The 22,465-nt window shown below is 39.1% G+C and overlaps 2 protein-coding genes and 1 long non-coding RNA gene across 5 annotated transcripts in view; 2 read left to right on the top strand and 1 right to left on the bottom strand.

Annotated features, from left to right (window-relative positions):
* LOC117671835 (uncharacterized) overlaps nucleotides 1–13,138 on the top strand; it is a 32,291-nt gene extending 19,153 nt beyond the window's left edge. For both annotated transcript variants that reach the window (XM_034428048.3, XM_034428047.2), the window contains 11 exons: nucleotides 1,637–1,682; nucleotides 2,321–2,460; nucleotides 2,720–2,872; nucleotides 4,337–4,477; nucleotides 4,678–4,835; nucleotides 5,514–5,682; nucleotides 5,985–6,065; nucleotides 7,765–8,719; nucleotides 9,953–10,142; nucleotides 11,530–11,693; nucleotides 12,908–13,138. In XM_034428048.3, coding sequence (XP_034283939.1) covers nucleotides 1,637–1,682; nucleotides 2,321–2,460; nucleotides 2,720–2,872; nucleotides 4,337–4,477; nucleotides 4,678–4,835; nucleotides 5,514–5,682; nucleotides 5,985–6,065; nucleotides 7,765–8,719; nucleotides 9,953–10,142; nucleotides 11,530–11,693; nucleotides 12,908–13,009 — 2,299 coding nt within the window. In that variant the 3' untranslated portion in view covers nucleotides 13,010–13,138. The remainder of the gene's footprint in view (nucleotides 1–1,636; nucleotides 1,683–2,320; nucleotides 2,461–2,719; nucleotides 2,873–4,336; nucleotides 4,478–4,677; nucleotides 4,836–5,513; nucleotides 5,683–5,984; nucleotides 6,066–7,764; nucleotides 8,720–9,952; nucleotides 10,143–11,529; nucleotides 11,694–12,907) is intronic.
* An 825-nt stretch (nucleotides 13,139–13,963) lies between these two features.
* The window catches only part of AARS2 (alanyl-tRNA synthetase 2, mitochondrial), a 29,212-nt gene continuing 20,710 nt past the window's right edge, over nucleotides 13,964–22,465 (bottom strand). The window contains exons 18-22 of one of the 2 annotated variants that reach the window (XR_004593023.2): nucleotides 20,975–21,114; nucleotides 19,985–20,095; nucleotides 17,394–17,477; nucleotides 16,871–16,981; nucleotides 13,964–14,459 (exon numbers count right to left, since the gene is read on the bottom strand). Coding sequence is in view for 1 of the 2 variants with exons in the window: in XM_034428049.3 (XP_034283940.2) it covers nucleotides 14,295–14,459; nucleotides 16,871–16,981; nucleotides 17,394–17,477; nucleotides 19,985–20,095; nucleotides 20,975–21,097 (594 nt within the window). In the remaining variant the exon portion in view is untranslated. The remainder of the gene's footprint in view (nucleotides 14,460–16,870; nucleotides 16,982–17,393; nucleotides 17,478–19,984; nucleotides 20,096–20,974; nucleotides 21,115–22,465) is intronic. The other variant, XM_034428049.3, reaches the window with a different exon arrangement.
* On the top strand, nucleotides 14,144–17,028 carry LOC117671837 (uncharacterized). Its single transcript, XR_004593024.3, has 3 exons — nucleotides 14,144–14,533; nucleotides 15,522–15,642; nucleotides 16,832–17,028. It is a non-coding gene; the product is annotated as an uncharacterized LOC117671837 (long non-coding RNA).

Raw genomic sequence — 22,465 nt, forward strand, 5'->3', positions numbered from 1 at the left:
AGGGGGCAGGTAGAGATAGCTGGGGGATGTGTAGCCAAAATAGCATTCTTTCCTGTGGGAGCCAAGGACGTTCTACCAGGTGTTGGAAGGGAGTGAACCAAAGCCAGCTGGAGTTGGGACTGTGACCAGATTGGACCATGTGATGGACATGTGACCTTGGGTTTTGATTTGGGTGGAGAAAACCATGGGTCCTTCAGAGTCGGGTTTTCACCAGCTGTGCCAATATGACATCGCAAATAAAATTATGCTTTGAGGAAGCTCAAAGCTTCCTCAGAGTTTTGACTGCCTTGGGTTTGTTATTTGGAACCTGACAGCAACGTTGTGAGGTCTTGCAGGATTTTAATCTAAATAAAGATTCAGCAAGTCTAAGACGATTGCCGTTTCAAAATCTTACGATTTATTTTGACTGTTTCCTAATATGATTTGATTGCTTATTTGTACCCTATGACTAGGGTACAAATAACTAACTAAGGTACAATCACCTTATGATTCTTGATGAATGTATATTTTCTTTTATGTATACTGAGAGCATATGCACCAAGACAAATTCCTTGTGCGTCCAATCATACTTGGCCAATAAAATTCTATTCTATTCTATTCTATTCTATTCTATTCTATTCTATTCTATTCTATTCTATTCTATTCTATTCTATTCTATTCTATTCTATTCTATTTTATTCTCATTTAAATTCTAGTCGGAATTTTGCAAATACCATGTATTATCATGACTGAATTTGTAGTCACCTTTTGCCAACCCCTGGTATAGACCTAAAAGCAAAACTTCATTCCATTAAAATTTCAGAGGAAGAAAAAAAAACCCTGATTGTCTGCTTTTCTTAAATATAAGGAGAGGTAAATAGCAGACCATTTGGAAGCCCAGCAATATGATCTTGAATATCTTTCTCAGTCCTCAGTGATTACTTTTATCATGATTTAAACTAATTAATCGGCTAAGAACAAGAAACATGGGTTTTTATAAGCACTTGTTCTAGTTCCTGCACAGATGCCAGCATCATGTTATTGATGAGTATCTATTAATTAGTGCCTTCTTCATTACTCCATTCTGGCCTTGCTGTAGCTCCTGGTTGTTGCTGCTTATTCATTTGCTTTCTCCATGTGAAACAGTGAGAAGGCACAAAGAGGAGAAATATTCTTCCTTATCTCCGGTTCTGTTGATTTGAGCTTCTAAGAAGAAGATAGCCACAATCTGTACAATCTGGAGTTCCCTTGTTTAAATATATATAACTGGGTGATATACTGCAGCTCTATTTATACTGTACAATACAAAACATCCAACTTGTTCTTTAATTTCTTGGGATATTTAAGAAGCCTGAAATATAGGGACAATAATTTGGAGGAAATGGTGGAGGGTGAGGTGCGCTAACTGATCTTCATGAATTTCAGAACTTGTGGGATGTGAGGTTGTGGCAGATTCTTACTTTCTTTTAAGAGTAGAGGGAATAATCTTATAAACGTGTTCAGAATGTAATGTGCAGTGCTAATATCATGTATGAAATACTGCCCATCCTCTTTTTTTAAAATAAATACATAAAATATAGATATATTTTTATACAGTAGTAAGCAGGGAAATATTCCAATGCAAGTGGAATTTATGCTGCTCCTCTTCTTTTGGCAGGGATATTCAAGCCAAGTATAGGCTGGCCGTCCCTCCTGCTTTTCAAGTGAGTAATACAGCTGGAATGCAAGTCCCTTTGTCCAGGTTATAGCTTAAGTAATCAGAAACCTAGCTAAGCCAGCTAAGAAAGCAGGGCTTGGAGGTTTGTTCTTTGCCTCCTGTAGCCTTCCTGTGCAGAAATCTCTTGCAAAATTGAATTGCAGGTTCTGTCCTGTGAGATTTTCTTCATGAATCAGAATAATCATGGAATCCTTCTATTGCCTAGGTTTCTTGGGAATGTCTTCCATCTTAGTACTTTGCTATATGGCTATCAAAGGACTTGTTTTTCACTTTACAGTAGGGATTTCCAACAATTATTAAAGGATTACACTGGGGATCAATTTAATACAGCATTTAGAAGATAGTTAACATGTAGCTATTGTTTTCATTTTCTTTTTAATCTGGCATATTTAAGAAGATAAATATTAATCCCATAATGTAAGAGTAGATTAGGCTTACTTTTTAAATAAAGGAGGGTCCATTCAGTTTGTTCTGGATTCTTCTTTTAGAAAGTCGTATGTGCAGGACACTTTTCTGCAGTAATTTCAGAAGTGGCAGCAATCACAACCATCAATATATATGTAAGTGTAAAGCGGAACCTAGTTTCTATTTTATGCATACTACATGTTTTCTCTTTGTCTCCAGGAACAGCTCGAGGAAAGTATAGGGGAAGAGGAAACAGCTTTGGCTTCCTTGAGCAGGAAACAATATGATGCCTTAAGACGATTGCGTTCTTACTGGGTTCCCCGATTTCTAATTCACTATCAGAGAATCAGGCAGTTAAGGTTTGTGCTTGGATGGATCACTGTGCTTTTGGAGTCGGGCTATGTGCATAGATAAAAAATATTATGTCCTAAATAGAACATTTTAAAATGGCCTTAAAGCATTGACTATATAATACACAGTTGGTCCCATGTTTTGTTCTTGCTTACTCTGTGGTGGTGTTTAGTAAAGACGCCCCCCTCGATTTTCTTCATTCAGCCAAAACTATAAATATTGATTTAATCTAAAATACCTTGTCAGTTCAATTTAGTACTTTTATAGGTTTGAACCCAGTTCAGAGGTGCCTATTGAAGAGGAGCTTTTCTGGAGTGGCGGTTTCCCATTTTCTTTTCCTATGGCCACAGTGCTTCCTGCTATGAGTGAACAAAAGGACATAGTGAACTACATGAAAAGAAACAAAGACTGGAAAACGATGTGAGCACCGGTCCATAAAACAGAAGTGTTAGTTTGTGTTATTTTTAACACTGGTGGTTATTTTATTGTAATCATGCATCCTAATGGCTTTCTTCCCCTTGAAGCTTAATCAATTAATTTATTAATTTATTATATATTAAATTTGTAATAAAATTAAAATTAGAGCCGTGGTGGCACAGTGGTTAGAACGCAGTGCTGCAGGCTACGTCTGCTGACTGCCAGCTGATAGCAGATCAGCAGTTTGATTCTCACCAGATCTAGGTTGAATCAGCCTTGCATCCTTCCGAAGTGGGTAAAATGAGGACCCAGATTGTTGGGGGCAATATGATGGCTCTGTAAACCGCTTAGAAAGGGCTGTAAAGCACCATGGGGCAGTATATGTCTAAATGCTATTGCTAGAAGAAATAATCAGCTAATTGCCCTTAGCAGCTTAGGATCTGTCTACATTTGTGTGTTTATTAAAATGATCTGGGTGTCGGTGTGTGCACTTTACAAAACCTTTCTTGTAATATGATGCAGTTTATCCTTAAGCATCATATCCTGAGGAATTCACTTGCTAATTTTGCACTGATCATTATTTCTTAGAGAAGCCTGCCTCACAAAGTTGATGCTGTGCAAAAGAACAACAACCTCAAAACACAGAGGGAGAAGCGCTATCTATGCTGCTTTGTGCAAATTTGGAATGTAAATCTAATGAATACATCATAATATTCAGTGCAAATGAAAATGTTATCACAATGGCCAAATTCTCGGCCATTTAACAATGTTCAGTAACTGACAAATGAAAAGCCTGCTCTGTCCTCTCCAATTCTTTGTAGAATTGTAGAAAGGAGGCTATATAAACCCTGTTTAAATTTCTTTTACAATGCTGTGATAGCTGTCAAGAAAATTTATGTTTCCCTACACTTTGACAGTGGCATGATGGTTTCGCCTGTAGCTGTTTCTTGTCAACCATTTCTCCAGGAGGAAAATCAGTATAGAAATAAACCAAGAAGAGAGAAATACTCTAGAGCAGGGGTATCTCTCCTTGGCAACTTTAACACTTGCGGAATTCAAGTCCCATGTTGGCTGGGGAATTCTGCAAGTTGAAGTCCAGAAGTCTTTAAAGTTGCCAAGGTTGGACACACTTGCTCTAGAGCAGGGGTGTCAAAGTTGCAGCATCATGGTGGTGTCACGTGACATGGCGGGACTTTTCCCCCCTTTGCTAAACCAGGCGGGGATGGGGCCAACACGTGATGCATTTGGCCTGTGGGCCATGAATTTGACACCCCTGCTCTAGAGGATCAAGGTTGCTTCTATTGGGGAATGACAGCAAACTTTTTGGTTTTAATGAACCAGACTGGTAATTCTGGTTTACTCTTAAACAGGTCCTAGAATAGTTTAGGAAAATCTGAATACAGTTCTGATCTCATGTCCTGTATAGCAGAAAGATCCTGAAAATTCAATTTTGGTTTTATCATTTAGGAAAAGCAGAAAAGGAACTGGGTCAAACAGACTGTTAGGCTCCCTTAAAGACTCCTTTGAAACACTGACAACCATTCGATTTCTTGAGGCATTGATGTGCAATCTGGGTGATGGGGATGGTTTTCTTCACTACTTGACTCGGTGAGTTTCTCAGCTGCTTTCAGTGCCCCATATGTCACTATCTTGCTTTATTTACTATCCATAGGTGGATATTTGATTGTGAGAATCCTCTAAAAAAAAAGGCATGATGCTTATGCTGATCAGCACCCCTTTTTTGGTTTGGCAGAAGTCCCACATTTCACTTTATGCTGAAGTAAATATCTTTCATGTTACCTCCCCAGGTTTGAGGATCCACAAAAGATTAATCATCTGTTGCTGTGGAAGAAGCTAAAATGTTATGAAAATGCACAGGAGAACCACACAAGTCCATCTGAAGTACAGAATATAGCGTGGCAGATTTTTCATCTGTTTCTGGCCACTTACACAGAATGCAATTCAGGTGAGCTGTATTGGAATGGCGAAGATGAAGGAATCTGATTTAATCATATCAGTCCCTCATTTCAAAAAGCCTACCAAACTGGAAAGAATCAATACCCAGAATGTAGATGCTTGAATATGGGGGCAGATGTCTTTAGAATGTGAAATCTATGTTCTCAATGCCATGTCATCTAGTATTTTTGAAGTTGAGATAGAAAGAGAAACAGATAGATGGGCAACGTTGACTTAAATATTTTGTTCCTACAACAGATTAGAATAAAAAATGAGTTTCAGTGATAGTATGAGTGTTTTATGATTGGAGAAAGTAAAATATATAATTCATTGTTGGAAGGACACTTCTGTAGGTTGGTTACAGAATATCTTCGCTGTAGAGACTGATATTAGTTCTACAGAAATCGATTGTTATTCTTGGTAACCTTAATTCTGTCCCATTGATTAAACAGATTGTTTAGTGTTTGGAAACACTATTAAAGCCTACTTGTAAACTGCTATGGTGTGAACCATACTGGACATTGATATCCTATTAAATAGGACCTATTTCATAACAAACATTTTGCTCACTTTTTATTTTCAGCTTTTATCAGATTTATTCATTTACAATTATTTGGGGGCACTTGGCCTATGAACAAACTCTTTGAAGGTGGAGTCTTCTTGTGCTCTGATTCTTTTTTCTCTGCAGAGCTTAGTTCCAGTATGCTAGACTACATCCAGCATCTTGAGAGAATACTTTCCACTGGCAGTGGAGACTTGACATTTTCTGCTTTTCAACCCATGATTCAATATGTGCTGCCTATTCTGGCTGGGGTGTGGCTCCATTATGTTCGCCATGAAGTCACAACTTTCCTTGAGTGAGTGCCAAGATGTCCTATTCTAAATTTTCTGAAAATTGTATGCATTTTCTGATGGCAAATATTTCAAAGATTATGCACCTGCAGCATTATAAATTGAGTCTTTATGTAGTATTGTGGAGGCAATGGCCAAGTCCAAATGTTGTTTTTCCTATGTTAATGGAGATTTTAAGAGTTCTTTAATCTAACAAATTACATGAGACATGTAATTTGGTCATGAAAGAAAACTCATTACAAATAATTTGTAAACACTCCAATAATAACTTAAATATATTCTTAGATTTCTTTTGTATTTCTTACAGATACTGTGTACCAATATCTCATTCGGATGTCCAAAATTCTGAGAGCAAAGACCATAGAAGCAATCAGGACAGAACTGGGAGGTATTAAAAAACTTTGTGGAAATGAAAAGTTACTTTTGTGGCCTGGATGGCCATATGGTGGCATATCTTAAAAGTATAATCAAAGTTTTAAAACACATTTTATATATTGTACCTGGACCAACCCAGTGTTGCCCTTTCCGTGATGTCCCAGTGCCTAGAGGCGGTACGGGTCTGGATGGGTAGGAACAGGCTCAGACTCAACCCCTCCAAGACTGAGTGGCTGTGGATGCCGGCTTCTCCTGATCTAGTACCCCCATCACTTTAGATGGGAGGGGAGTAGTTGACTTCTTCTGAAAGGGTTCGTAATCTAGGCGTCCTCCTTGATCCTCGGCTGTCCCTTGTGGATCATCTGATGGCTGTGACAAGGGGGGCTTTTGCACAGGTTTGCCTAGTGCGCCAGTTGCGCCCTTTCCTAGACAGGGATGCCCTTTGTACAGTCACTCACACTCTCATTATTTCTTGGCTGGATTACTGCAATGCCCTCTACATGGGGCTGCTCTTGGGGCGCACCCAGAGGCTTCAACTGGTCCAGAATGCAGCCATGCGGGTTGTTACAGGAGCCTCCCGTTACTCCCGTGTAACACCTCTCCTGCGTGAGCTGCACTGGTTACCGGTGGCCCTTCAGATCTGCTTCAAGTGCTGGTCTTGACCTATAAAGCCCTACATGGCATGGGCCCGGGTACTTGCAGGACCACCTCCTACTGGCCTCCCACCGCCCAGTGCGGTCACATAGGACTGCCCTCCTCCAGGTGCCATCGGCCAGACAATGTCGGCTGATGGCCCCCAGGCTGAGGGCGTTCTTGGTGGCCGCACTGATCCTCTGGAATGAATTACCCACCGGGCTTCGGACGGCCCCCGACCTCCGCGCTTTCCGTGCCGAACTGAAGACATGGCTTTTTCAGCAAATTCCCTGATCTGTTATGAGATTTTAGTTGTTGGGGTTTTTACATTTGGATGTTTTTAGTTCTATTTATTGTTATATGTTTTTTATTCTGTGAGCCGCCCCGAGTCCTACGGGAGAAGGGCGGCATAGAAATCTAAGAAAATAAATAAATAAAATAAATAAAATATTGTGGTTTATTGTATAGACTTACTTGAATGTGTAATTTAACTCAGGAGGATTTCTATGGAGATGGCCATAAGATTATACTGTTATCTCAAAAGTAAAACAGTAATTTTTAAAGGTATGAATAAGATGTTGAAGGAAGTGGACAGTCAGCAATTAGATCAAGATTTGGAAGTTCAGAGGTTTGTTCTTTGCAATAACTCAATTATTATTACAAAGTGGAAACTAAAGGACAACAAACAATTAGCACAATCCAGAATTTAATTGTTTCAGTTTTGCCATAATGAGTTTTAATTTCTAGCCCTCGTGGTTATGGAGGAAAGGAATCTGCAAATGAAATTGGTTTTGACCTTGGCGGCTTTCTTTTGTCCTTTGTCTTCTGCTGCTGTTTCACCCTTTGCCAAATAATACATGAAATTTAAAAGTTTTGAAGCCAGAATTCATTTTGCAGAATTCATTTTTGCAGAAGCCAGAAGTGATTGCATTTAGGATATTTGTGTTATTTATTCTTAAACATGAATGTTTTCTTTGTGCATCAATAATATTGTTTCATTTAGTGGCAATATTTTAACTGAATATTTGTATCTCTTTCTGTAAGAGGAAATTCTTATTTATATGCCATTCTGCCTGCAGGATAAAGAAGCAGAAACCAAACACCTATATTCATGGCTCAAAAGAAAGAGGGTTACACAGGAAAGGGGGTAAAAAGAAGGTGGTTTCCAAATCTCCCACAGGGGTAGTTTCCAAATCTCCCAGCATAAGCAGTACAGACCAGGGAAGTAGGGAAAAATCACCAGTTCTTCAGGACTCACCCACCCCTCAAAATGTGCCAGATTTTCTTAGCAACCCAGTTATCTTAAATGTGTACAAAAAGGCAGCTTGTAAAATGCAGAATATAGATCTTCAGATGGTTTTAGGACTGCTACAGGAAATGGAGGCCTGCTTGGAAGACCCAGCAAACGAAAAACAAGTGAATTATGCAGTCAAATTTTTAGATATGTGGAACAAACTGGGGGTTTTGAGATCCAGTATCCCCTTCCCCAAAGAACTGAAGAAAAGAATAAAGGAAGAAGTGGCCCAGGGAGAAATTACTGACATCACCTGGAATGAAATCCAGCTCTTATTACGTTCCCTAGTTGTTCCTACTTTTGAGCAGTTTTGGGATGAGATGAGTGAAGGGTTGAAGAAATATGGACTGGTGCCTTCTCAGATTCCAGAAGAACGCTGGTGCAAGCTGGAACCATTCCTAAATGTGATAGCTGGAAAAGTAGCTCTTAGGCATATAAGGAACAGGGAAGCACAAGATGCATCAGCAGCCACAGCAAAACCTACAAGGGAAGACAAAGACTCTTTTTGGCGGTCTCTGAAAGAGGCTGCAGAAGGCTGGCCCACTGTAGAGATGCTCCATTTCGTTAAACACCTCCAGGTATATGGCACACCTGTGCTGGAGAGTGGTTTGCATTTTCTACTGGAAGTGCAGAAATTTAAAAATGCTCATCATGACTGGCCTGACATGAGTCTTCTGAAGAAAAAGGTTCTTGTCATACGTGACTGTTTCCTTGCGTCTCAGATTGAGCCTCGGCTACAGGTAAGAGCTCACAATGTCAATGATATTTTTATTCCCCAGATGGCGTGGTCTATTTAACAGGTTGGTTGGTAAGAATTGATTAGTAAAAATACAGGGAAGCAAATTTAAAATAGTTTCTCTGTATTTTAGCTAATCATTTCTTACTACCAACCTGATGTACGTATAGGATTATCTCACTTCCATGTAAAAGTGCTCATACTATCTATGGCACGGGTGTCAAACTCGCGGCTTCACGTTGCCATTATGTGACGTTTCGCAACGTTTTTCCCATTCATGGAGCTGGGGTGGGCATAGCCTACACATGATGCATCTGGCCTGCGGGCCGCCAGTTTGACACCCCTGATCCATGGTAAAGGACAAATCGTCTTGATTACTACACTGTTGGTATTAAAGAGAAATAACCATGGATGGACATTATGATCTTTAAAACACTCTGCCAAATTTGCTGGCACAGAATATTTTCTTCATTTTCTCCAAAAGAAAATGAAATTCTCCAACAATTTCTCAAGAGCAGAGAATAGTACACCGATATAGAAAATGCTTCACTGGAAAATAGATTTCATCATATCTTCCTTGGTATTTAATTGAAACAGGGGAAGCCATCTTACAATTTAGTGTTGGCCTCAAAACAGATCTATTTACTAGACCTTTTAATGTTTGATATATTACAATATTTAACCGTTGCTTGCAGGTTGCTCTGAGCGGTTAAAGGAATGAAGGTAAAATATGGTACTTTTTACAAATAAATGGTAATCACATAAGTATCTGTGAAAGTAATTAGCATCACTGATATAGCCCAGGAGTCTGTACAAAGCCAAAAGGGACTAGGAGTCAAAACAATAGCACCAAAAATTTCAGAAATAATCTATCAAGATGCACTGAGAAGCCTAACAATCTAGCAGTCAGTATTCCTAGAATTGCCAAAGAAGCAATTCCAAAATAATGAAATGCCATCATCTACCTCCCATTAGCTAAATTTATTTCAGCTTCTTTTATCTAGAAAATGACCTGGCTGATCATTTACTGCTGCCTTAGTAATTCTAGCAGTGAAACCAGGTTCCATTCCAACAGAGGTCAAAATTGCAGGAAAATAATAGGAGATCATACAGTTGACCTCCAAATAATTAGGTCTGTGTCTTACTGTGCGACTGGAGAGGAAAAGGAAAAAGGAGCTATAGTTCCAGGGATAATCTTGTCATGCAGAATGCTAAATGTCTGTGGCTTGCCCTTCAGGTGGCTGTAGATAATAAGAGGCTGGGCAGAGCTATCCGGGCAGCTGAGCAGGCCCTCCAGAAGGAGATTCCACCTCTAAGTTTATTTGACAGTCTGAAGGATTCAGTCTCCAGCATGCTAATGCCATATTGGGCTGCCTTTCAAAAACACTGGCTCAAGAGATCTGTGGCAAGTGCACAAAGAGTTCCAGGTAGGTCTGTTGTCATGTGGAAATTGAAGAAAAAAACATAAATGCATAGCGATTGTGCTATCCCCTTTCTGAATAAACCATATTACGGTATGTTTAAATTAGAATTTGTCTCTCCATTTTCCTGCCACAACTAAAGCATCACATTAACCTTAAAATCCATAATCCTTGAATTATAGAAGCTAACATTCACTGCAAATCAGTGGGATACAGCTTTATCTGCAAGTAAGAATACATGTATATTTACATCCCCAACCAACATAACATCTATTTTCGCCACAAGTATACCTTATAAACATATCCATAAATATGAACGACCAAAGAGACAATGCTGAACAATTCATTGGGGTGGCATTTAATTCTCACATATGCTTTATTTCTGTCATATGCTGCTCTATCCTGTATTAGCCCCCAGCTACATAAACATGCAAAGTATTACATAATTCAGGCCAATTCAATTTTCCACGTACTTCCTCTAAATCAAGAAATGCTGTTCTGTCCCCAACCACACGCACACACACCAACAGACGTTCAAGAGTTAAAGACCAAACCAGCTGGCAAAATCCTTTTCCTTATGATAACGGAACTTGGCAACACCCTAGTGGCTGCCTGCCAAGAGTTTATTATTTACGAAGAGGAGAGATAACTTCTTCCCACTCCTGGTACATCAAAAGAAACAGCTCAATAATTACGGAGTCAATCAAGTCCAGAGATAATCCAGCAAAGTCTATAGCAAAAAGTCCGGCAATGCAGAATGGCTTTCAGCTTTGTTCGTCACAAGGTTTGACTGGCCACCACTCTCCCTTTTATATCCTGTGGGGTGTGGTCCAGTGACTCAGCCTAATCTGAGTCACTGGACCACACCCAGAAAGGCATGCCTTTTCTTGTTGTGCGCGCTTATCTCTGCGACGCTGGTGTGGATCCAGCCAAGACTCATTACCCTCATCACTGTCCATCTGTGGCTGCGTGGACGTGCTTGGCCCCGGCCCTATCTCTTGCCCTTCGGCGGACACTGAAGGCATTGCCAGAGAGGAGGGTCCTGGAGAGGGAGGCCTTGCCAACTCCTCTCCTTCACTCTCGAAGTCCTCTCCTGCCGATGACACAGGCTCAGGTAACGGAGCCACAACAAATGCCCAGTAAACTTGCTTATATTTAAATTTCTCAATAACCTATCAAAGAGGAAAAATCTAGTTTCCACATTCCTTGTACAGGATAAAGCCATATTGTACTTTCCAACTTTTATCCATTATCACTTCCTTTTAGTGTTTCCATCACATTCTGATGGTACATTTCAGGTCCCTTCAATGAAACTTGGTGCAACATAGGTACAATACTTTCCATGTAGGTTTTAAAAAAAAAGCTTTGTAACTGATATTTTTATTTTCTCTAGTGCTGAGAAATCAGCTGCTGCTGCAGAAGAGACAGGCCAGGCTCAATGAATCGCCATGCTCTCTTCGGCTGCCACCACTCCAGCAGCCCAAAGACGGCAATGGAAGCAAGTTGCAGGATGGTATTATATACTCTTTCTCCGTCAGTGAAGGCCTTACAGTACAGGTGTGTCTGTGGCATTGTACTCTTTGCTCCTACATAGAATTAAATAATTTAGAATCTGTGGTGGTGGTGGAGCTTTAAAACAGGTTTATTTAAAGTATTTGTATAGCCGTCTATCTTATATCAATTTCTGGCTGACATAAGGTTATGGAATGTATAACCTCTAAAGTTGTTGGATTCCAACTCCCATAAAATACTAGGTCAGAGATTATGAAAGTAGTAGTGTTATCACATCTAAGGAACAGGGTTTTCTCATTACTAAAGTGATTTGAGCCGAGGTGGCGCAGTGGTTAGAGTGCAGCACTGCAGGCTACTTCAGCTGACTGCTAGCTGCAGTTCGGCAGTTCAAATCTCACCGGCTCAAGGTTGACTCAGCCTTCCATCCTTCTGAGGTTGGTAAAATGAGGACCCAGATTGTTGGGGGCAATATGCTGACTCTGTAAAATCGCTTAGAGAGGGCTGTAAAGCACTATGAAGTGGTATATAAGTCTAAGTGCTATTGCTATTGCTATTTGAGCATTGCATTTTCTCTAATACTTGGCAAGAGATGATTTCCTGGGCAGTGTTCAAAGTACTGCTTGTCTAAAATAAAACTATTAAGTGCATCATTGGAAAAAATTCCACGGAAATGGCTAGGTACTATGGAAAAAGTACTAGCAAATTGAAGAAGAATCCAAATTAACACATGTTCCTCTACTGGTAATTACATTAAGTTTTTATTTTACCTGTAGGCAACTTTAACGTTTGCAAAACATTTGTTTGTTAATAGACCAATTATATTGTACATACCACTATTATTTAGTCAAGAAGTTGTTATTATTATTAGATTTCATGAAAGTCCTTAAAAAAGTGTGAAATAATATACTTTAAAAATGATACAAAGGATTTGTAATGTTAATAGTAATTTATTGAAATTCTGGGCCATGGTTCAATTGAGAAATCAGCAAAACACTACTGACACACTGTTTAGCTGGAACATAAATAAAGAATGTGGCTAAACTAGCATTTTGGCTTATAAATGTGCATCTGAAGTGGTGCACATGAGACATTTCGTTACAAGATGGGCAGCAAATAAATTCAATAAATACTACTAAATAATACTGACATGATAAGACACAGCTTTTATGTGAAAATTGTTTTCTTTTTGAATAGTATCATATTGATGACACTGATGGAAGATTACACTAATGCAAACATTTTTTTTTCCTGCTTCTCAGAATCCAAACAAAGACATCCTGAACATTAGCTCTGCTGTTTTCAGAAGCATGAACAAACCCAATGGGTTTGAGTTTCCTTCCCTTCCAATGCACCAGTGCTGATTGAAGTAAGGAAGAAAGGTGCTTTCATACAGTTCCCAAGGCTCTACACTGTAAAACATTCCATATGTTTGCTAGTTAATCGTGTATTGGGACAGTGCTTGACTGCAATTAAGAACACACACACATGTATGTATTTTCCTTCTCTGTTGTTGATAGGGGTGATTTAACAGAAATGTACCATTTAGTTAAGAAAACTCAACATCCTCTGATTGCCAAAGTATCATCAGGAACACTTTTAGGAAGATTGGAATCTGAAAATAAGAGGTTGTGCTTTTTCCAGGAACGATTCATTAGCTCCCATTATGAATTTCCAGCAACAGTCTTTTCTTATAAAAAACATTTCATGGCGAGACCCTGAGTCTATGGGAAAGTCTCAGCTGATACTTTCCATCAAATGACAAGAGAGTAGTTCTGCAATTATGGCTTTAAAGGGTCTCGTACTGTGAGACTTCATGAAGGGTGAGCTCAAATTTGCTATTTTTGTTCATTGATTGGTCTGCTACAAGTGTTTTTCTGAAAGCCACAAGTTCTCCACCCTCTGTCTCAAAAAAATTATTGCAAGCTTAACAAATGGTCTTGATTTTGGAGCAATATAAAAAGGATAAGGATAGGATAAAAAATTGAGTTGAAAAAAAGTGGTAAATGTGACCTATTTAAAATTAATCCAGGCATGATTAGCAAACCCTGGGAGATGATTACAAACAAGTAAATGATAAATCTGGATATAAAAAGTTCAGAGTTGTTTGCACCAGAATTATTATTTGTGTGAAGTGCTTTAAACAGCAAAAGCTCCCTTCGAAGTAATTCTTATTTGCAAAATTTGTACAACCAGCCAGAGAAAGGCTAGATAGCATACTTGCCCGGAAATAATTTGTTCCATTACATAGTCAGGAAAATGGTTCCAATGAGACAGCATACTAACTTTTTGTTCTATTGAATAAAAAAAACATGATCTCGTAGCCAACCAACTTATATTTTTTATTGTCAAAGAAATATAGTTATTTCTTTCTTAGCAGCTATTCTGAGAGGTTGATTATATTTACCTGTATGGTTGACCTGCTTTGTCCTTGACTGGTCAAAGGATAATCTTTGTTGTTCTTCTTAACATCATGTGCAAATTGTATTTCATGAAAGAAGTTATTTATATACATTGGCTAGCCAAAGCAGCTCATTCTACCAGTCCAATAATCCAGAAGAATCCAAAGGGTTGCAGGACCATAATGTACAAAGCTCATTAGGATTCAGAGTCATTCAAGTGAACATCCAAATTTCTCACAACCAAGCATCAAAATACATTCTTTGCATATTCCCGGGCTGCTGCCAGTACCATCTGTACATCATTGGTCTTCGCCATGCCTTTCGCTACAACTCCAGAACCTTCTGCTTTGCCTCCCATTTGAGTACAAACAGCGAGAGCCCAGTCAGCTGCAGAAGCCTTTGATAATGAACTCTGAGAAGGGGAACAAATTAATAGAACTTAGATGAACTGCCAAGAATGAAGACCGGGTTTTTGCTCTGCAGCAGGTAATTGAGAAATGTATCCAGGTGAAAAAAGAACTGCACTGCAACTGATTTAGAGAAAGCGTATGGTGATATGAATAGTCCTGAATTATGGACTACACGTACTTTTGTATATAGATGATATTTTGTTGTTAGTTGAGAGCCTACATGATTTCTCATGAATATTAGGTTGTATGAAGCAACAAGGAATAGAGTTGTGAAAATTAAGGTAATAAAAACCAAAATAGAGCTGTTAGTCAGGAATATGGAAAAATGGAATGAATAATTGCAAATTATATCTACATGGTAAAAAAGTAGAGGAAGTAAATGTATGTGTGTGACTGGAAAACTAAGTACTTGGGCCAGTTACTCTCTCTCAGCCTTAGGCAGGATATAGATATATTAGGCAGGATATATAGGATCTATCTATCTATTTATAGTATTTATAGAGAGAAGGCAGCTCCGATCACGCTTTCCTCGCACAAACATGAAGCCGAAGACACCAGCCTGAAGATGATGAGTGGGACCTTGTCGAAACGTCGCCAAGATAAATCTTACATGGGAAAAGACCCGAATACACCAAAACTTGCCTGCCTGCCTATCTATCTATCCATCCATCTATCCATCCATCTATCTTGCCTAGTCTATACTGTATATCCTGCTTATATCTATAGATAGATTGGGGGAGGAGGGGAGAGAGAGATTAGGCAGAGAAAGATATAGATATAGGTTTGCCATTGTCTCCTTTCTAGGGCTGAGAGAGAGTAACTGGCCCAAGAGCTTAGTCTCCTATTTTCCAACTTGGTGCCTTAGCACTACATCAATCTGGCTCTCTGAATTTGTATACTTTACTAGAATGTTAATTAATCTGAGAAATGGAAGGAGAAATTTTAAGATTAGAAAATATTGGTAGAAAGGCTATTGGTAGTATGTGGTCTGTGGCAAGAAAATATTGTTGAATTAAATGGAGACTGTGCATACAAAAACCACTTTTGTCCAATTTGTTATATAGAAATGACAACAATTTGACAATTTGCAATCTTTGTTACACAATAAGGGAAATCAAGCATGGACTGATTTAAGGTAGCTTATGTCCATATTTGGGAACAGAATTTCTGTCGCTAACTGATGAGGTAATTGAATCACACTTGATTTTATTATGGTATTTTTTTGCCATGGTTATTAATCGTGGGGTCATTAAGCAAATTCGACTTTCCTCATAGACTTTGTTGGGAGCCCCCTAGGAAGGCCACAAATGATGATCATGTGACTCTGGGATGCTGCAATCTTCGTAAATGCATGCTAATTGCCAAATGCATGAATTTGATCATGTGATCGCAGGGACGCTGTGAATGTCATAAGTTGCTTTTTCCAGCACTGTTGTACCTTCGAACAGTTGTTAAACAAATGGTAGTAAGTCAAGGACTATTGGAATATAAAGGCAATTTAATTAATCACTAAGAGAAAAAAACCCTGACATAAATCAACTACCACTTATATTTTTTTCACATATTAGTGTGTTCAAAGATCAGATTTCACATATTTCTGAAAGAAGTACAAATTGATAACTAAAATATTGTAAATTAATATGATTGTTTAGAAGAAGACATTCTTTGGATAATATATTTCAGATGAGAAGCTATTTAAGAAATAATTCATTACTTATAGTTGCAGTGACAGCATATTGAGAGTGCCCACCATTCCTGTAATATCAGTCATTTCTTCTGATCATTTTTCCTTATGTTAGCCCTGCCTTAATTAGCATCTCCGACTTGTTTGGCCAAATTCCATCACCATGTAAGTGAAAAACAACAATAATCTCCAACATGTGATTTCCTACCTGTAACTAAAAATGAAAGTCTGAAATGGAATGAAAAGCTGAAATGTTTGTCTACCATATAACCTAGTATATGAATGTTGCAGAGCCACTAATTCATTTTTATAAAATTGTTTAGACATGATGGTGATGTAATTCTACTGTAAGGATGTTACTTTTTGTTCAAAAGAGAGAAAAAGGTACTATTTTTACTGTGTCCAGCCAGGTCATTCAGCTGGCTTTGTGCCTAGGGCAGGACTAGAACACACAGCCTCATGGTTTCTAACCTCCACACCAAACAAGCATTCTTATACTTTACTGGGGCCATTTTAAAAAATGGAACTCAAAATTTTCTTTTAATGTCATGATATTTACTGATGACCCTAATAATCAGTAAAAACCATGACGTTAAGAGAAAATTTTGAAAAAAATGTTCTAATGAAAAAACAATTTTTAAAATTTGTTCTCATTCAAAGAACATGAAGACTTTGCTTCTATCCTTTCAGAATAATGGGAACTGCAGAATCACAGGGAATCCCACCTACCTTGGATACCTGGCAAGCGCAAAACACCTGGCCGGTGGCTTGTGAGCTGAACAACATCACAGAAGCCCCTGGTACTTTGTTACACAGTTGATTGACCGCTTTCATCAAGATCTAGGACAGAATCAAGAGATAAAAAAAATAAAACTCCACCTTCAAAATATTACTTGTTTTAATCAAGGAATTTAAGAAGCAGAAGAAATCTTCAATATTTTAAATTGCATCATGTTATAAAGCAGTGCAATATATCCTGGACTGAGAAGGAGAAATGAACAACAGTTAGGTGCAAAGGGAAGATTTTCAGTTTACATAACTCTAGAATCGTAAAAGCAGGAGAAAACTCTAATCAGCAAAGGGTTCAGAACCAACCAGCTCACTCATACTATTTGAATAGTTCAGATGTGAGCCTTCCTCTGCTCTAAGCTGCTTAACACTAGAGGAAGCCAGTTTAATCTGCTGATTGCCAAAACAACTTCAGCATGGTATACTGGTTTCTAAGAGAAATCCACAGTTGGTTAAAACTCACAAAGGGTGACTCAGCAGGAATAATATCGATGATGACTGGCTCATTGGAATACTTTTTCAGCAAGCCTTGCACCTTCTCTGCAGCCTAGGAAAAGAATGCACAAAATGCATTAATAATGGTTGGTTAACAGACATAAAATGTATACCAGAAGAGAGGTGATACAGACAATGAAATATCACAGTGGCACCTGTATTAATTACTTTAAAAATAGCAAATATAAAATGAACAGGAAACCCCACTGCAAGATCATAAGCCCTTGGACTATGTATGTGTAAAATAAAATAGTTGCTATAAAACATCCATGTTTTCTGATTTTTATATACATATACATGTATGTATACATATGCAAATACATATAAAATTAACAGGAAGTTCCATATTTTTTTTTTATTTTTATTTATTTTTTTTAAAATTTGATTTATATGCCGCCCTTCTCCGGAGACTCAGGGCGGCTTACAGTGCGTTAAGCAATAGCCTTCATACTTTTGTATATTTATACAAAGTCAGCTTATTGCCCCCACAAACTGGGTCCTCATTTCACCTACCTTAGAAAGGATGGAAGGCTGAGTCAACCTTGAGCCTTGGAGAGATTCGAACCAGCAGTAAATTGCAGGCAGCTGTGTTAATAACAGGGTGCTTTAAACCACTGTAGTACCAAGGCTCAGTGGTTTACACCAGAATAGAGCAGTATAGTGCTCCAGTGATCTATTTCCTCACTAATATTTTTAAAGTCAGATAATTGTGGAAAGCGCGTAGGTTTTTGCTTTACAAACGAATCATGAAATTAAGTATAAAAAAAAGGAGCCCTCATCTCTAAAATTGAGGATGCTTTATTAAAACAACAACAACTATTAAACTGTTCTTGAGTTCTTGTTTTGTTTCTCACAAAACTATCACAAGCTGAATCCTGATAACCAGGCTCAGAATTCGTTCTATTAGGTTACTCACCTTTCCTCACAACAAGTATCTCGCAGTTCATGTTGGCAGGGGGGCAGAGGTCGACCTTGAGGCCTCTCATTTGTGGAGTGCCTCAGGGGTTGGTCCTCTCGTCCCTTCTGTTCAACATTTATGTGAAGCCGCTGGGTGAGATCATCCGTGGCTTTGGGGTGAAGTACCATCAGTACGCTGATGACACCCAGCTGTACATCTCCACCCCAGGCCACCCCAACTATGCCCTTGAAGTGATGGCCCAGTGCCTGGAGGCTGTACGGATTTGGATGGGGAGGAACAAGCTCAAGCTCAACCCTTTCAAGACTGAGTGGCTGTGGTTCCCGGCATCCCGATATAGTCAGCTAACTCCATCGCTGACTATTGGGGGCGAGTCTTTGGCCCCCGCGGAGAGGGCGCGCAATCTGGGAGTCCTCCTGGATACGCAGCTGTCCTTGGAGGAACATCTGACGGCTGTAGCCAAGGGGACCTTCTGTCAGGTTCGCCTGATTCACCAGTTGCGGCCCTTGTGATCGGGATTCCCTGTGCATTCCCTTGTCACCTCGCGCCTGGACTACTGCAACGCTCTCTACATGGGGCTCCCCTTGAGGAGCACCCGGAGGCTCCAACTGGTCCAGAATGCGGCCGTGCGGGTAATTACAGGAGCTGCCTGGTGCTCCCACATAACACCGCTCCTGCGTGAGCTGCACTGGCTCCCAGTGGTCTTCCGGGTGCGCTTCAAGGTGTTGGTTACCATCTGCTACCATCCCACCGACCTGTGCGCTCTCACAGAGAGGGCCTCCTTGGGGTGCCATCAGCCAAACAATGTGGGCTGGTGATCCCCAGGGGGAGGGCCTTCTCTGTGGGGGCACCTACCCTCTGGAATCAGCTGCCCCCAGAGATAAGGAGAATTCAAGACCTCGGTGCCTTCCACCGTGCCCTTAAAACTTTTTTCAGCAAGCCGGGCTGGCTTAACATATTTTTTAACATATTTTTAATTTTTAATTGGTTTGTTATCTTAAATTGGGGCCAAATTAATATATATCCTTTTGTTTTTTAATGTTTGTATTGTATGTTTTTATCTGGCTGTACACCGCCCTGAGTCCCTGGGGAGAAGGTGCGGTATATAAATTCGAAATAAAATAAAAAAAATAAATAAAAAATAAATCTCATCAACATTTTTTCCTTCTGTTTCTATTTAGCAGCTGAAGCTACCTATTGGTTAACTGCAAGTCTCAGAAGTTCCAGCCAACATAACCAATTTGAATTCTGCCATGGATTTTCTCTTGGATCAGTCCTCTTAGTTATTCAAAGTATATGACAGTTTATATATCATGGAAGGATGTGGCTTCATTTGGGAACGGTGCCACTTACTACACTTCTTTATATATTCATTTATTAAAAATATATTTCTATAAATAATAATAATAACCTTTATTGTCATTGCATAACATGTGTACATATATGTAATTAATTACAATATTTGTCATTCTGAAGTCAACATCATAAACCTCCAGCTCAGAATTTGTCACAATTGGGTTTAACAGTCATTCAGTTTTTATTGAGCATAATAGTTGATTATGGCTCTTTGCTAATTTAAATTTTTGTAGTTTGCTATGAAATTCTGTCATGCCTGTGAAACTGAAGAATTGCTAGATTCTTACCAGTCTGATTTCCATTTTCCTATGGGCATTGTTGGCTGCTTGCTGCAGTGTTTTGAGAGTTGCCTGCAATTTCCTTTTCTGCCATGGACGCATCTTTGTAGTATCCACCCTCTGTAAAACAAAGCAATTCCATTATGCCTTTCCATTTCTTAGATTCTTTTTCAGATGGGAGAAGGAAAGAATTTTCCAGCAATGAAACTGAAGGCAGAAGATTTTCATTTTTTAAATTCTGTAGTTAAAAGGACAGAATTTGTTTGAGTGAGTGAACCCTAATTTTACTCTTAAACAGACATTTTGGCATGATGTACATTTATATATAAAAAAATCTTTAGTGGGTCCTAGAAAGCTGTCAGCTGTTTGTATCAAGAGTTCCCGCGTGCTGGTCCATGCATATGTTACTGGCCAGACATTTTACTGAAATAAAAGGAAGGGAAATAGGATGATGGTCAGTTAGAGAGAAAAATGAAGCCCTTCAAGCAGGTTAGCAATAGCAATAACATTTACACTTATATTCCGCCTCATAGCACTTTATAGCATTCTGGGCAATTTACAATGTAAGTGTTATTTGATTACCCCCAACAATGTGAGTCCTCATTTTACTGACCTTGGAAGGATGGAAAGTTGAGTCAACCTAGAACCCTATCAAGATTGAACTTCAGGCTGTGGGCAGAATTTGCCTGCAGTGCTGCACTTTAACTACTGCACCACCAAGGCTCTTCCAGGTTAATGGCATGTATATCTATCTATGTTGAACATATTGACCTCGGAGGGGGGGTGGGAGGCCAATTTTCAGTACACATTTAAATTATCAAAGAATCCAGACCTAAAATAAGATATCCTACCCTCAAATAATATACTAATATTTCCATTCATTCAACAAGTATCAGATAATATAAGCTTACTTGACGACTATTAATGTGAGAATAAGGTCATGTGACAGTATTATAAATTCATTATAAATGAATTCTTCTGAAGGCAGGCACTACTCACATCAGTCAGTTGACCAACTTCCTTGGAGATTTGCCATGTTTCATTAACGGAGGCTCCTCCCAATTTCACTCGGGTAGCAAGTGAATCCACTTCTTTGGCCAAGAACTGGCCAATATCCTGAGCCTATAAAAACAGAGGTACTGTATCAATGGTGCTTTATCTGTTCGCTGGACCCCTGGAAAAAGGGCTGCTGTTCAGGAGAGCATAAAATGGGTTGCTAGTGATGAGAAAAAAGCTAGAAATCTCATTAACAGTTAAGATGCATTCTAAGGAGAGAGGGAGTGAAATTAATGAGAAGAGGAAAGGAGATTTCTCTCAGAGGCATGTATGTTGGTGGGACAGTTATAGTGAAACTAAAGTATGCACTTGTGCAGACTAAAAGCCTCAGGAGTTCTGGATAAAGTTGAATGTGAGAGATGGCAACTGAAGAAAAGAGTTTTTGTTATTAAAAGCTACTGTCTTGCCTAATTTCTACCATCTCTTATATAAAAATCTACCGTATGACACGGACAAAAGGGGCAGAACAGAAGGTGTTCCTTGTGTACAGCTCCACTTCATGTTTATTTTTTCCTTCCTCTGCTTAAGTATGGAAAAAGGCAAAGCATGGGCAAAGTGGAGAGGAACTGATCCTAGCAATTTTTCTATCTGCATAGAATGGTTATGATATTAATATCGTATTAAGAAATCTTATTCCATCTCAAATTTGAAACAAATTAGTTAGATTTCTCCAACACCAATTGCCAGTTTCCCAGTAGATTAAAAAGAGAGCAGCAGAGGACAAATCAAATCAGGTCATGGATGTGGACAGTTTAATTAGTTCAACCGCAATATTGCTCCCTGGAATTGGGTTGCATCTGCATAACATGCTGGTGCTTAACAAACTCTTTTGACTCCCTGTCCATTTTGTAACCCAATTCAAGATACTGGTTTATAACGTGGAACCTTTTCTAACTTGGAAAGAGACACCCAGAAGAATTGTCTGTCTACACACAGTATGTCCCTACTTTGGCCTTTACATCTTCCTTTGATATGTGGATGAAGTGTTGGGGAAAAGGCTACAACAAGCTATGGAAAGTTAGTTAAGAGACTTCTGGTAGTTTCCTTGATATTAGCTTTGATTGAATTGTGTGCCATCAAGTCAGTGCTGACTATTAGCAATCACACAGAAATGGACCTTCTCAGGGATGATTTATGCTGAATCTGTTCTTCCAGTCTTCCAATTGTGCACCAATTGAGTCAATTCACCTTGCAATTCCACCCTTCTGCATTTGAAGAAAGAGAATGGAATTGGTGAGGGTTTGCAGAGAGGTCTCCTAGGTCAAATGCAGAGGCCTCAGGAGCAATTCTGGCTAAGGGGCTGGAGCACATTGCTCACCCTTGGGTTGAATTGAAGCACTCAGGCTAAGTCATTGTTAGATGTTATTTTAAATTGAACATATAAAAAACAGCAGAAAGAAAACAATTGTAAGATTGTTACACACCCACAACTTC

Source organism: Pantherophis guttatus, chromosome 1 (genome assembly GCF_059756535.1).
Source record: "Pantherophis guttatus breed Tessera chromosome 1, ASM5975653v1, whole genome shotgun sequence".
Taxonomy (NCBI): Eukaryota; Metazoa; Chordata; class Lepidosauria; order Squamata; family Colubridae; genus Pantherophis; species Pantherophis guttatus.